The sequence below is a fragment of the Leptodactylus fuscus genome, chromosome 7 (genome assembly GCF_031893055.1).
Source record: "Leptodactylus fuscus isolate aLepFus1 chromosome 7, aLepFus1.hap2, whole genome shotgun sequence".
Taxonomy (NCBI): domain Eukaryota; kingdom Metazoa; phylum Chordata; class Amphibia; order Anura; family Leptodactylidae; genus Leptodactylus; species Leptodactylus fuscus.
The window spans coordinates 84,322,165-84,336,864 of record NC_134271.1 but is presented as its reverse complement, the minus strand read 5'-3'; the positions used below and the strand labels follow the sequence as shown (position 1 = coordinate 84,336,864).

The following is a 14,700-nucleotide window of genomic DNA, read 5'->3' as shown; positions in this document are numbered from 1 at the left end:
TATAAGACGCACCTAGGTTTTAGAGGAGGAAAATAGGGAAAAAAAATTTTGAAGCAAAAACTGGTAAAATATTTAATATATGGGAGTTGTAGTTTTGCAACAGCTGCAAGGCCACATTGACAGGTGACCCTGCAGCTGTACGGGGATGCATAGAGCGTTTTTTTTGCGGGGCCAGCTGTACTTTTTAGTTATACCATTTTGGGGGATATCTATTGCTTAGATCACCTTGTATTGAAAAAAAAAAGAGGAGGTGATTTACAACTTTTATTTATTTCATATTTTTAAAGCTTTTTTTTTTTTTTTACTATTTTATTCCCCCCCGGGGGCTTGAACCTGCGGTCACTTGATCGCAAGTCCCATAGACGGCAATACAACTGTATTGCCGTCTATGGGACATTCTGTGTATTAGTATTACGGCTGGTCATAGACCCAGCCTCAATACTAATATATAGCAGTGACAGGCCCGGGAGCTTCATTAGGCTCCCGGCTGTCAACCGAACAGGTCGGCTCCTGCGATATCGCCGCGCAGGAGCCGGCCTGCAACTTTACAGGTACGGGGCCGGTGAGGACCGGCCCCGGGGGAGAAGGGGCCGCTGATACTGACCCAGCATCCGCTGTACTAGAGAGGCGGATGCCGGGGAGGGATAGACGCCGGGGCCTGAGACATCGCTACGATCCTCTCCCCTGCATGAAGCCAGCGGCGGGGGCACGGAGGAGCCCCTGCCGCTGCTGGCTTCATGCGGGGCAGAGGAGCGCAGCGATGTCGCTGGCCCCGGCACCTGTAATGGCGTCTATCACTTACCGGCTTCCGCCTCTCTATTACAGCGGATGCCAGGTGCCACCTTCAGACTATAAGACGCACCCTTCTTTTCCCAAAAAATTTTGGGGAAAAAAAGTGCGTCTTATAGTCCGAAAAATACGGTATTTCTCCTTTTGAGAAAGTTGAGTGACAGCTAATTTGACTACCGTTACGTCAACAATAGCACAGCAAGTACAGTTCTGGTGTACTGCATACTACAGACTAATTTAGGTTTGGTACACGTTAAGTAATGTATGTACATAGCGACTCTCTTGTTTATGGAGATTATTCTATACACAGGCTGTAAAATGGGGAACTGACATAGGTTTGGACTTCATGCTCATCTAATGCCAGAACATTTAGTACAGAACCTTTTGGCAGTGATGTGGCTGTTGAAATCTATATACAAAGAGCGGCATCTAGCACGTAGGAAACCTTGTGATACTGTGACTTTTTTTTCTTTTTTTTTTTTTTTATTATGCAAATGCTGAAGCCTGTATCCTGGAGGGTATGACTGATGTGCAGGAAGGACAGTTACAGAGGCTTTGGCAGTCCAGGAAATTGATGTGTTCCCAACCATGACCATGCAGGTCTGACTGCTCTGATTTTTGCTTCTTGACCACAGGAGGCACTTAAAGAGAACCTTTCAGGTCCTCTGGCACCTGCGGTTTTATATAACGCTAGAAAGCCAACATTGCACTTTTCCGTTATTTGCTTCTGGTGAAGAGCTATCGGTGCCATTATTGTAGCTCTTCACTGACAGTCTGTGAGGAACGCCACATCTGACAGTAGAGTCCATAGCGCTGTACTGTCAGAGGGGGCGTTCCTTACTACCCAACGATGACGCTGAACAGTAACACCCCCTCTGACAGTACAGCGCTATGGACTCTATTGTCAGATGCGGCGTTCCTCACAGACTGTCAGAAACGCCCTTCTGACACTGAAGAGCTTCAGTAAAGGCACCAATAGCTCTTCACCAGGGGCACATAACAGGAAAGTTGATCTGTGAAGGACTGTTGGCTTTCTAGCAGTATATACAACCGCAGGTGTCCGAGGACCTCAAAGGTCCTCTTTAAGGGGGCACAGGCTGTATGACTACTTGTCTCTGTCATTTTGCACTACTGGGGTCCTGGTTGCTTATCTTACGACATCTTCCATTCCTTTACATATGAATATCAATTAAAGTTATGCAAAATTGTCCCATGTAGTTTGTTAAAGATTGCTGGTGAATGAGTGCTACAGGATTGTGATGCAGCGCTTTGGTAATGTAGCCTTATGGATTCAGGGACCGATGTTACAGGGTATTCTGTACTGTGGTATGCAATATATTGCTGCATCATTGATACCTCACCACTGTCATCTTCATTTATTTAAGCCTCTAAATAACTATGTTTTTTGTGTGATGCTATCATACACTCCAATGAAGGTAAATCACACTGACGATTTTTTTTCTTTCTCTTACCCATTAAAAAGGACCCAGAAACGTCTGTAATGAAAACATAGGTGTACAGCCCTGATAACGGTACTTTATTGAGTCCTGTGTGATTATTACATGGACAGGACAGTAGCAAAGTTAACAGTGAACACTTCTATTAAAGCACAGCAAGTGCAGATCTTGAAACCCATGAGGAATAAACACAGAGAGTATATTAACCCTGTACCTAGAGTCAGCTATATTTGTAATTAGAGTCAAGTGAAAACCTTTGGCTAGGTAGCTGTCATTTAGTTTTGGCTCAGTGTTCCCCAACCTGTGGTCTTCCTGCTATTTCATAACTATGACTCCCATTGCGTTTTTGTAGGCTGTAAGGACATGCTGGGAGTTGTAGCTTTGCAATAGTTGGAGAGCCACATGTTTGAGGTCACTATTCTGACCTAAAAGTTAGCTATTCCCATACGCAATGTCACACACTCTGTCTCTTGTCATTGGATGCCTCACATTGTGTTAGTAGGTATAAATAGCAAACACATCACATATAAAGTTGTCCAGCATTAACCTGGTATCTTCTCTACGTAGACTCTTATTTACCAAGGTGAAGCTGGAGTCTCTGTGCCGAGGCCCAGATGAGGCTCTCTTGTCCTGTAAGCATATGCTTCAGATCTGGAAATCCTGCTACAACCTCACTAATCCAAGGTAACGTACTATTTCCCGTGATGATGACGTGCCCAGGTCTCTGTATGCACCACAGTATAAGTGACCAGTATAATCTCCTACAGTGACTCTGGACGTGGCAGCAGTTTATTGGATAGAGCCATCGCTGACAGGAGGCAGCTCAACACCATCACCCTGCCAGACTTCAGCGACCCAGAGACAGGTAAGGCCCATTTCCCACCTTATGAGCCCCTGGCATATTCACTGTTGCCTCCATTTATATAGAAACTATATAGACATGGTATCAAAGCAACTCGAAAGCTCCGTAGAGGATCTTGTAGGGATTTACAGTAACTTTCACATCTGTAGCATGTTCTCCCGGGGTGAAGTACTCTGTATAATTTCCTTATTACAGTATATGGTTTACAGTATGATGATCTTCATGATTTACTGTATTTTAAACATTTCAGGAAACAGATAAGCCTTTTATTTCATTGAATTTCTCTATGATGTGTGCCCCTTTTCTCGTAGTTGTCTTCACTCTCCTGCTTACACTCTTTCCTGGAAAGCATTGTGACAGCAGGAGATAAGTAATATATCTATGCTCGCTGCTCAGATCTTAAAGCCTTCATCATCGTGTAATAAAAAATTCTTTAAATTTCTGATAGACTTTGGATTGTATCCTCAGCTTATTCAGGTTCTGCCTATTGTAATTGTATTGTGACATTTTCGGTCACACTCAAAGGCTCATAGAATTCGTGAGTTTTCTAGACAATCCTCCAGAGCTGACAGCTTGTTATAATGTACAGGTGGAATGTGTCATTTTGGGAACTACTTACCTGGGGGCTGCCTAGATACAGTTGTAACATTCCCTAAAATATCTGCTGATTTTGTTTGAGTTTTAAAATGTTTTTTCTGTTCCTTGACGGTGTATAAAGATTAAATAAAACGGAAAATATATTAAAAATTTACTGAACTTTTTATTATACAATGATGAAACTTTATTTACATGAGCCTGGCCCTTTAAAGATATGGTGGTCAGCTCTGATTTATTACATATCCCCAGTAACACCCCGTCCCTCCGTTCCTTATTTCGCTCCTGCTTTGGGGCTTCCAGTCATGTTCATTTTTTCTTAGGTCATCTTCCAGATTTCTGCTTATTCCTAAAAACATGTTTTTCTTATATTTCTTTGTACCCCCCTCCCCAATTACCTTCACTCCATCTATGACCCACATGGTCTTTTGTCCACATTGTAAAAAAAAAAAAAATATTCACTAGAGCATTATTATGAAGCCATCTGTCACAGCTGGAACTAGAGCCAGAACATCATTACCATTAGGATTGCAGATGTCAGTAAATTTACTTAAAGGCGTTATCCACCTTTTACAGATTGATGGTCTGTCCTTAAAATAGGGCTTCAGTTTTAGATTGGCAGGGGTCTGACAGTCGAGCCCTTTCAGATCTGTCAGCTAAGGTACACATCTCCCAACTTTGTTGGCAGGGGCTGTACTGCTCACAAGCAGTACTTTCAGTACCAACAGATACTGATACTGCAGTAGTGTCCAATTCAAGCCCATGAGTCCACTGCATGACCCATACCTGCTGTTACTGAAAGTACGGTGAATGAGCAGTGAGTTAAACAGTTTGGGGTTTTTTGGTGGGGTCCCAACAGTCAGAGGTAGACCTTCGTTTTTTAAAAGGTGGATAACACTTAAGTATGTTTTGTTTCACAGCCAGCAAATCATAAAAAATGGAAAATTCCTTTAAATTCTGGCAATTAGAGTGAAAGGGAGAATATGTTCTGTGACACAAAATGCCCGCCGTCACCACTGATTGGCCAAAGAAACTTCACGTGACCCATTCCATGGCACTTCTGTATGTAGAGTCATAGAGAGGGTAACGTGATCCTTCTGAGCCAATGAATCATTCACTCCCATACAGCTCCCACATTCCTCTTGCCTCTGAGCATTCATTTCATACAGCACATCATGGCAGCAGGTCAACCGCATCTATTCTCCACATGCCTGGTCCAGGTGTATTAGCTGTCACTTTCCTTCTCCTTTTCCTCCAGCTCCTCTCCATCAGCCGCCAGTCTTTGTCCTTCATTCTTTTCTCTTGCTTTGTCTTCTAGCCTCTGACTCCTCTTCCCTTTCGAGACCAGAATCTCCTCTCCATCTGTTTGTCACCTCTCATCTTCCTTATTCTCCTTCCAAAAACGACCCTATAACCAAGGCCCCAGCAAGTGCTGAGCTCACCTCCGGGCCCGAGCCTCCTCACTGTAAACTGGTTTCCTGCTCTGAATACTTGTTCCCGTTTGTTCCCTTTTTCTGATAATCTGCAAGCGACACAAGTTGAAAAGCAAAACCCATTTTCTAAGTTGAGATGTCATAGTTTGGTGTTAGGCCCAAAGCCTGAGGTTGCATGGCTGAGAGACTCTAATGGCATCATGTTCCCTTCTCATTGCTGTCATGTATCACCATTCTGCCTCCTTCCTGCCCTAACTTGTGCTGGTTATCTGTGTGAACATTGTTATATGTCTTCATCAGAACATGGCAGTAGTGCAGCCTTAGGCTTTGGGCCTTTACAATATAACCTCTCAACTTAGATCAAAAAAACTCTTTTTCTGTTTTTAACACCTGACTTTGTGACATTTTGTCTGATACGTCTGTCATTGAAGAGTAGGCAGCGAATGATAAAATAACAGGCTTTAACTGAAGTATTTCTTAAAGGAACATGACACAATTATTTGAGCTGGAAGATAAAGCTGTATGGGACTCTACTAGTCTGACTCCATGGGACAGCACTTGTTTGCTTAGTTGTTAATGTGCCTTGTCCCCTCGTTTGCAGATTTCTCAGAAAAGTTTGTTTTTGTGTGGGGGTTGGGGGCTGATTTTATTTGCAGTGACGCTTGTGCATTATTTTTTAATTTGTGATTTGTATCCAGTGTTTGAAGGGCGCTCTCCAGACATCCCCCCCACTCATGGTTTTGACTCCATGTTTTCTGTTTGTAAGTAACGCTGGCTTAGTGTCTTGCTTTGCAACCAGCCTATCTTGCCCTGCAGTGGCGTGAAACGTCATGTGATTACTGTCAGCTGTACCCTTCTCTGCCACGCAGGATCGCCACTGTTTGATACTTCTGTTTCCACAAACCCAACTCACCACTGGCAGGTGAAGGATGTAAGCTGAGTGAGTTGCTGCTGACTGCACATAGTAATTACAAGGCCTAAATACTGCTGGCATGGCCCTTTAATTATTAAAGAGACAGTATTCATTTCCAAAAGCTTCAGTGCACGGTTATTTTAGGAGGGCTCTTTACTTAATAATACTGGTACTGTTCTGTTAAGCTGTGTGGAGTTTTTACTCATCTGTTAGCCTGTCCAACATAAACCTTCTCATTATATTAACATGTATGCAGTAGATTGTGATAAGTAAGAAGTATATATGTCACACGTTACATGACGGTCTACGCAACTTCCGAACCCTGCCCTTTGAACTTTAAACTGACGAAGTGCTGGATAAAATTTATTGCAGAAAATGAAGTTGGAAACCATGAAACTCTCCTACATAAGGCTTCAGAATAACTAGATGAAGTTTTTTTTTTGTTTTTTTTTCTTTTACTTTGATATAATTTTAGCTGCATTTGCCCCATTGCATCAGTTTGCACTCCAGTAAGTGAAGATGTTGCAGCAAATAGCAGTACCTCCCTGGGTACTATATATATATATATATATATATATATATATATATATATATATATATATATATAACTTTAGCTTGGTAGAAGCAGTGGTATGGACCCAAACAATCAAGACAGGAACACAAAATATGCAGCAAACTGGTTTATTTAGAAAATAAAACGGGAAAATAAATCTTGACTTCGGTCACAAAAATAAATAAAACAAAGTACAGCCTTAACTTCAGGCAAGACAAAATAAATACCTGCTCTTCTGAGCCACTAGCTAAATGGAAATGATAACTATACGTGTGGCTTACTTCCATCCACACGAACAAAATAGGCACAATATACTCTCACCGGACTCAGGGTTACAGGACAGAACCACACACCTCCTTTCACCTCATAGAAGCAGAAAGTCTGTAGAGTAAACCTCTGTGAACTTTTTGTGCAAAGCACTATGGAAAGAACTGTGAAGCGTTGCCACCACGGTTTTTCCCGCAGCACTTTTTTTTTTTTTTTTTTTTTTTTTTTACTGGGGGATGCCACATGGTGCCTTTAATGTCTATTAGAGATCAACGTGGCCAGAATAATTTTTAGATGTCTTTATATGGGTAATAATAAAGAAGATGTTGGAACCTATTTGGGCCTTATATACATCTAGTTGTTCTTGGTTTAATCACATTTTAGCATGGTAACAATATCCAATGTAGATTCATTGGACTTTTAAAACAAGCTGCAGCCTGACAAGCTGCTGTCATAAAGGAATGTTCAATTGGACAGTAACAATAACTGTAATTGTACTCATGGGCAGATGGTAGCCAAACCCAAAAGCGAATAATAAGACCGCTGGGCACTGGCACTCACCACTACCAGCACATACAATGAAGTTGCAGCTTCTCTTCAGACACTGGCACATGCACCATACTATCCCTCTTGGGACTGCTGGATACAGTGGTTCCACAACCTTCAGTGATGCACAATAATGAAGTTGCACCTTCTCAGACCAAGTCCAGATGTCAGCAATTGCGTTGTGTTCTCCTTTTGTTTGACCACTGGGTACAGTAGTTCCACAATCCTCAGTAATGCCAAGATTTTAAAATCTGTGGTTTAATGGATGATATAAATGTTGTTGACCATTTTTATCCTATGAAGGCTCCAATACAGAGAACTGCTGAGAATGGGCAGTATTGGTAGTAATGATCTCTGCTGAAATATTAATTTATAATATAATATTAAAACTTCAAATGGTGGGAATATAGCCAAGCATGATTCAGAGCGACCTGGGCTCCTTCCTCAGGGGTAGTGAGATATAAAACAGACTACCCCACACACATTGATCTGGTATATCTGCAACAAGTAGTCTCTAACTCTGACCTGGACTATAAGTTATTGCACTACCAAATACCCGACCTGGATAACAAGTTGTTCAAATCCCAGAAATCGCCTTTAAATTCTGCCTATTTTTCCCCAAATAATCAAGGGAGTAAAAGGAAATGAAAATAAAAAAAAAATTAAAGATATTGAAACCTGCTCTGCAAAATCAGCCTAACAATGGGTAACCCAGGCTACATACTCCAGTTCCCCATCCTAGAGGAACCATAACCTCCTACAAAAAAATCGAATGTCTCCAATTCTGCATTGACCCCTTTTGACATCAATGTTTCAAACTCATAGATCATGCGTTATTCTGCTCACATGACTAATAAAGTCACTCTCTTACCATCCTTTAACAGAATGCAATGCTGCAAACTAATGTTACAAGGGTCCAAACCATGCACTTTGACCTTTAACCAGGTGAAGGGCTGTGTAAAATTTGTTGCTGCAAATACAAATGAGAACAATGAAAGTCTCCTATATAAGGCTTGAGAGTAACTGGATGCAAGATTTTGAACTTCTCAAGTCACTGTTTTTGATCTTGGTATAGTTTGAGATGAATCTGCCCCTCCCCATAACTTTTTCAGACCGATTCCACTCCAGAAAGTGAAACAGTTGCAGCAAATAGCAATGCCTCGCTGGTCACAAACCGTTGCACTGAATGGCACAAGGTTACATGTTGGGTTCACTTTTGCAGTTCTTTCATTCATTGCTAAAGTGCATATCAATTTTTAAAAAATGAAGCAGCTTTGCCTGTAGTCTTCATTATAAGTGTCCTACCGTTTTGTGTACACAGCTCTGAGACATACTTGTGTCTCTGTGGTAGTCAGATCATGCAGTCGTGTGTTACTTCTCTTACTCATGATAAAGTACAGGCACTAGAAGACAGAGACAGAAGCGAGTAGTGTAACGCATGGCTGCAGAATCTGACTACACAAGGTTTGTTTGTAGTCTGTAACCATTGGGCTATCTACAAAGAATGATATAGAACTTGTGATCAGGACAATTTGCAAGTATTGCCTCATTTTTAGATACATTAAAGCAATGACTAAATGTGATTGCACAAGTACATGTACCCATTCATTTCTTCATCCTCCAGTCACCATACTCTTTAATACACATAAAAAATGTGTTTGGTACATAATTTGCCTTCCAGATATAGTAGGGCCTGCAGTTTGCAGCACGCATGCCCCAAGGGTTACAAAAGCTGTGTTAACCTGCATGTGTCAGCCTGACTTCCTCCGCATGCACCTTGGATTTTGTTTGCCGTTGCTGAGCCTCCTCTCCTGTAGTATCCAAAGAGTTTTTAGAGTACTGCTCGTGTGACTGAAGTGCTGTGCGCCTGTGAAATGTTGGTTTTTACAAAAACTGTGAGTCTGTATATAATGTTTGCACTGCATACACCCATCCTGCACGTACGTCATTCTGCATCTGCACATAACTGAGGTATTTGCACCCTTGAGCTCCCATTACACATCATGATCAATGTCTGCGATTATTGATCAGTCCTTGAGATGGTTCCGTCTGGCACCTTCAGGATTCGGTTCAGACATGAGGACATGGTCCTTACGCTCACACAGAGAGCAGAAGGTGTAATTACAGGCCTTGGTTGTTTCTGTGGCTCACTGATGTTGGCTTCATTCCCAGAGCCTTCAGCAGAATCCATCTCTAGTGTTTCTGCAAGTTGCAAAACCCTGTGGCCATGAGAGAGTTAAAAGTCAAAGGCCCCAAGTCCTTACCAGATTCTCCAGACAAACCTTCACTGAAGGCCCTGTAGAATTATATACAAATGCCTGAGATACTAATAGTCATGGCGTAATAGGCACCCTATATATTCTCTAATGGCTTCACTGAGGAATGTGATATGTTAGATTCCAGGTCCTCATTCACTAATATGTTGCATTCTCATAAATCTGGGTTCATTCTGCACAGTTTCCCCCCTCTACCCAGATATTTCAAGCTGTCATATTATGCCTTAGAGTAGTGTGCAACATATATACTTACTAATGGTCAAGAATTTGGTGGTGGTCAGGTCACATTACTGGGCGTCACTAGGTCCTTCAATTAATCTGTAGCAATCTCCTAATTTGGGTGCAGTTTTCCCCCTATGCACGGCTTCCAGAATGATGCTACAGAACATACCCTCATTTAGCTTGTCCCAGTGAGTGAGAATTCACCTTCTCTGTGCTGACATGTACCTGATAACTGCGACATTTCTTAGACTGGATCATTTTCTGTAATAGTTCTGACCACTAGTGAGGAGTCCAGCTAAGCCACCACGCTGCCACCAAGGTACAGTCTCCAGGGATAGACCTGCCACTACTGTTTATTGAAATGGTTGGAATAGCTGAGCTTGTCAGTGGCCCCATTACAGTCCTTTTGTTTCGTGTCTTGTTCTTAGTGAAGTCCACAAAGTCCACATCCTAACCTGTTTAATAATGGCAGTTGTGTGGACAGTGATGTGGCCTGAAGCGTATTAACTAACACTGGAAGTAATACAGAGGTGTCAAGTACTATTGGGGGAAACAGCTAAGCTTCTAGTTCTCCTCCAGGTCTTCGGTGCAGATCCTTGGGCAGGTAATGGCCTAGCTCTAATGGTTGCTCTGGCACATTTGAGGGCTTCACATCTGCGTGTGTATGTCCAGCACTGGCTAGGTCACTGCACGCAGTGCTAACGATGAATAATTGTCATATGACTTCACATGGCCATGCTTCTCTCTGATATCTGTTTTTTCTCCATCTCAGGTTCTGTCCATGCCACGTCAATTGCAGCATCACGCGTTGAGCAGGCGCTTTCTGAAGTGGCCTCCTCTTTGCAGAGCAGTGCCCCAAAGCAAGGCCCGCTTCACCCATGGATGACTCTTGCACAGATCTGGCTTCATGCAGGTATAATTTGTAAATGTGTGTAAATTCTTTGTCTTCATCATGGTTTCTTCCATACCAGCCTTATAGGGGAATATGTGGCAAGTGCTTGATATTAGACCCATATAAAATAACAACTTGTGGCAATCCATCCTCTACAAACACCTATTTTAAAGGGGCTCTATCAGCAAAATTATGCTGTATGAGCTCCACATATGCCTGAATAGCCTTTAAAGAGGCTATTCAGACACCATTAAACTTACTTTAACACCCCCCTCCCCGTTTTAAAATAATACCCTAAAAACGAATATGCAAATTATACTTACCGTGCACGGTGGGCAGTCATCTGCTGTCACGCCTTCCTCTTCTTTCTTCTTCCAGCGATGCCCTTCTGTCCTGGCTCTTTCCCACCTTGATCTTCTGTTCTTCCGGCGGGTTTGGTTCAAATCCCACGCATGCGCAGTAGCGCTCCCTTCGGAACCTCTTCATTCCGGAAGAAAACAAGATCAAGGCGTGGAAGAGCCAGGACAGGAGGGCGTCGCTGGAAGAAGAAAGAAGAGGAAGGCATGACAGCAAGTTGACGTCGGACAGTGCACGACCGCCCATCGTGCACGGGTAAGTATCATTTGCATATTCGTTTTTAGGGTATTATTTTAAAACGGGTGGAGGGGGTTAAAATAAGATTAGCGGGGCCTGAATAGCCTTTTTAAAGGCTATTCAGGCATATGAGGGGCTCATACAGCATAATTTTGCTGATAGAGCCCCTTTACCTTTGTTACAATGTACATTCAGTGGTACATTGTAGCGAAACCTAAATTATGTGAGCCTAGGTTCACATCTGCTCCGGAGTCGTCTTTGGATACTTTGCCGCAGAAACCGCTGAAAATCAGTGGCGAGAAAGTTCCTGCATGTAGGACTTTTCTCTCCACCGATAAAATAACGAGGGACCCTATAATAGTATATGGGGCCTGCGGGTAACCGCTGTTTAGCAGTCTGGTTTTCTGTCATTTGGGGCCCCCTTGCACCTGAAAAACGGAGACCCGTGTCAGATGTGAACCTACCCTGAGCCAGTTTTTACCTTCTGAATGTAAGTAAGAATATTCCCATTCACTCACAGAAGCCAAGATCTAGTGAATGGAGAAGTGAAACACAAAACTTGTTAGAAGGGTGCAAAATGTATTAGATGGGCAAGCTTCCATTACATAAAAATTAGCAATTATATTTACAAAAGTCTCAGAATAGGGTAAAATAAAAATGATTATTATAGTTAAGCATCAGTCATTTAAGGGAGTTGTCCAGTGGGCAAGATTATTTATTTATTTATTTATTTATTTATTTATTTATTTTAACAAAAGGTTCAGATTAGGTTAAAATAAAACCCAGAGGACCTTCTGATCTCTCTTTCCTGGTGCCTCTCCACTCATGACGCATAGGCCGGCCACCACTGCAATTCCAGTGTGTCTAGAGGCACCAGGAAGTAGAGAAGGACTCAAACAACATCAAAACAGGAGCTGCATAGGGTTGGTCATTAATATAGATATGTTTAAAGTCATTCTGAGCATTTTTTTAAAACCTTTCATTCAGCAGACTGCCCCTTTAAGACTGGACATCAGCTAGCCTCAGGTTTTTGATTGACCATTAGTGAAAAAACCTCCTTGTGGCTTCTGTGAGTCTGACCTTGTTCCAGTGACAAAGATCTGTTCGGAAACAGTGATAGGAGACTTCCCCAGGCCGGCTGAAATTTCACCCTCCGACTCTTTAGCGCACAACAACCTCTTGCCCTTTCGTCCTCCTCATCATGGTTTCACACAGGGATGATGGAATTACAGCGGCTTGACGTGAAGCTGCGCTTTCTGAATGCCCAATATTCCATTATATGTGATGTGTAATCGCAATGAAAGACCACTGAGAAGGGAAGAAGTGGCCCTTTAAATAATAATGGGGTGCCCAGTGGTGTTTCCACCACTGTAGGTCCTGTTGGCGTCTCTGGATAGGAAGCTAAAAATTGCTTGTAAGTGGGTGGTTAATTCCCGCTTGTTGCTGCTCCTGATTATAGCTTTAATGTTGGTGACTTCCACAGTCAAAACTGCAAACTATTCATAGAGGCGCTGGCAGTGCTCCATGTAACCCTTCAGGTGATCTTACAGGTTCTGGAGATGCTTGTGTTGTTCTAGACAGTGAGAGGAGAACATAGTGATATAATTCTCTAAACCTTTAAGGGAGTGCATCATCAAAATTTGACCAAGTTTTTATGTAAAACATATTTAAGATTTTTTTTTTCTTTTTTTTCTTACACGTCACTTTCGTTTTTTTATACAAGTGGTATATCCTGCAATTTTCACTCTGTCTACTAAACCCAATAATACACTGACACATGCCAATTCTGTAAGGATTTTCATTGCAGCACTTAACTTTGTCACCTGTGATTTACATTACAAATAAGACAGATAACATTACAAAAGAAGATAACACCTCTATAGAGAACACCCTTAGGGCTCCATCATTACATCCATTACTGACAATAGATGATGTGATAGCTTATCCGCTTCTCATCCCTGCACAGAGTATGCCTAGAAAACCCTCCTGATTTTTCAAGCGGAAAGCTAAATCCTACATGTATCCTACATGTAGGATTTAGCTGTACTCTTGAAAAAGCGGGCATCTTTGTGAACGTGCACTTAAGGACAGACACGGACAGTAAAGAACACACATTATGTCTCATTTAAATCAATGCAAAATGTAACGGACACAGCTAGTGTCCAATGCTAATGTCTGCACCGACACCACTTTAATTTTGGGTGTGACTCCAAATCCAGGTCTCCATTGGTTAATAAATTTGATTTCCATTGATGATGTTTGTGTGATTTTGTTGTCCTCACATTCAACTTTGTACAGAACAAAGTATTCAATGAGAATATTTCATTCATTCAGCTCTAGGATGTGTTATTTGAGTGTTCCCTTTATTTTTTTTTTGAGCAGTGTATAATTCCTCTTTATTAATAGCACTCCTTATATATAATAATTCCTCCCCCTTATACGAGCCTACTTATATTTAACGGTCCCCCTTATATATATATAACAGTCTCCTCCTTAGATATAGTAATTCCTCTTTATTAATAGCACTCCTTATATATAATAATTCCTCCCCCTTATAAGAGCCTACTTATATTTAACAGACCCCCTTATATATAACAGTCTCCTCCTTAGATATAATAATTCCTCTCTTAAAATAATGCTCCTTATATATAATAATAGTTCTTCAATTATAAATACTAGCCCTCTTATATTTAATAGTTCCCCCACTATAAATAATAGCCCCCCTATAAATAATAGTTTGCCCCCTTAGCAGGTAATCCTTACCATAAAACAATACATTTTATACTCCCACAATGAGTAGACTCTCCCTGTAGTAGTGGCACAGGTGACACGATACTGTGACGTCATCACGCCACCTGCGCCTTGACGTCCTGTATGTTACTGACGGTCTTCTATGACAGAGCAGGGATTTTTCGGCTCCCTGCTGTCATAGAATTAAGCAGTGTCGGCAGGCACAGCACGCTTATACAGCTTTGGAGCTCCCGGGATCCGGAGCATCAGGCTAAAAACAGTAACTGATGGCAGTCTTTACACTTGTGATTAAACAGTTGGGATTCTGTGCCATAGATTCTGGGTGCAATAAGTCTTGGGGGATCGTATTAGCGCAGAGATCCGTGTGTCTGCCGGCAGCGTGCAATCACAGGGAGATCTGGGTAGGTTTGGCATTGCAGGTTATTAAGGGTACAGGCACCTGATTGTAACTCATCAGGAGATAGATGACAAATTGAGATCATTGAGTGAGCAGATCTCCTTACACCCTGCTTACCAGGCGTTAGCTGCTGTGTATTATTCATCAGGTGACC

General features: G+C 42.0%; 1 protein-coding gene across 6 annotated transcripts in view; it reads left to right on the top strand.

Moving 5' to 3' along the window:
* The window catches only part of TTC7B (tetratricopeptide repeat domain 7B), a 65,645-nt gene that overhangs the window by 41,753 nt on the left and 9,192 nt on the right, over positions 1-14,700 (top strand). For 2 of the 6 annotated variants that reach the window (XM_075282378.1, XM_075282377.1), the window contains 5 exons: positions 2,814-2,930; positions 3,014-3,111; positions 5,021-5,167; positions 5,834-5,896; positions 10,685-10,825. In XM_075282378.1, the coding sequence (XP_075138479.1) occupies positions 2,814-2,930; positions 3,014-3,111; positions 5,021-5,167; positions 5,834-5,896; positions 10,685-10,825 (566 nt within the window). The remainder of the gene's footprint in view (positions 1-2,813; positions 2,931-3,013; positions 3,112-5,020; positions 5,168-5,833; positions 5,897-10,684; positions 10,826-14,700) is intronic. The other 4 variants (XM_075282382.1, XM_075282381.1, XM_075282380.1 and 1 more) reach the window with 3 other exon arrangements.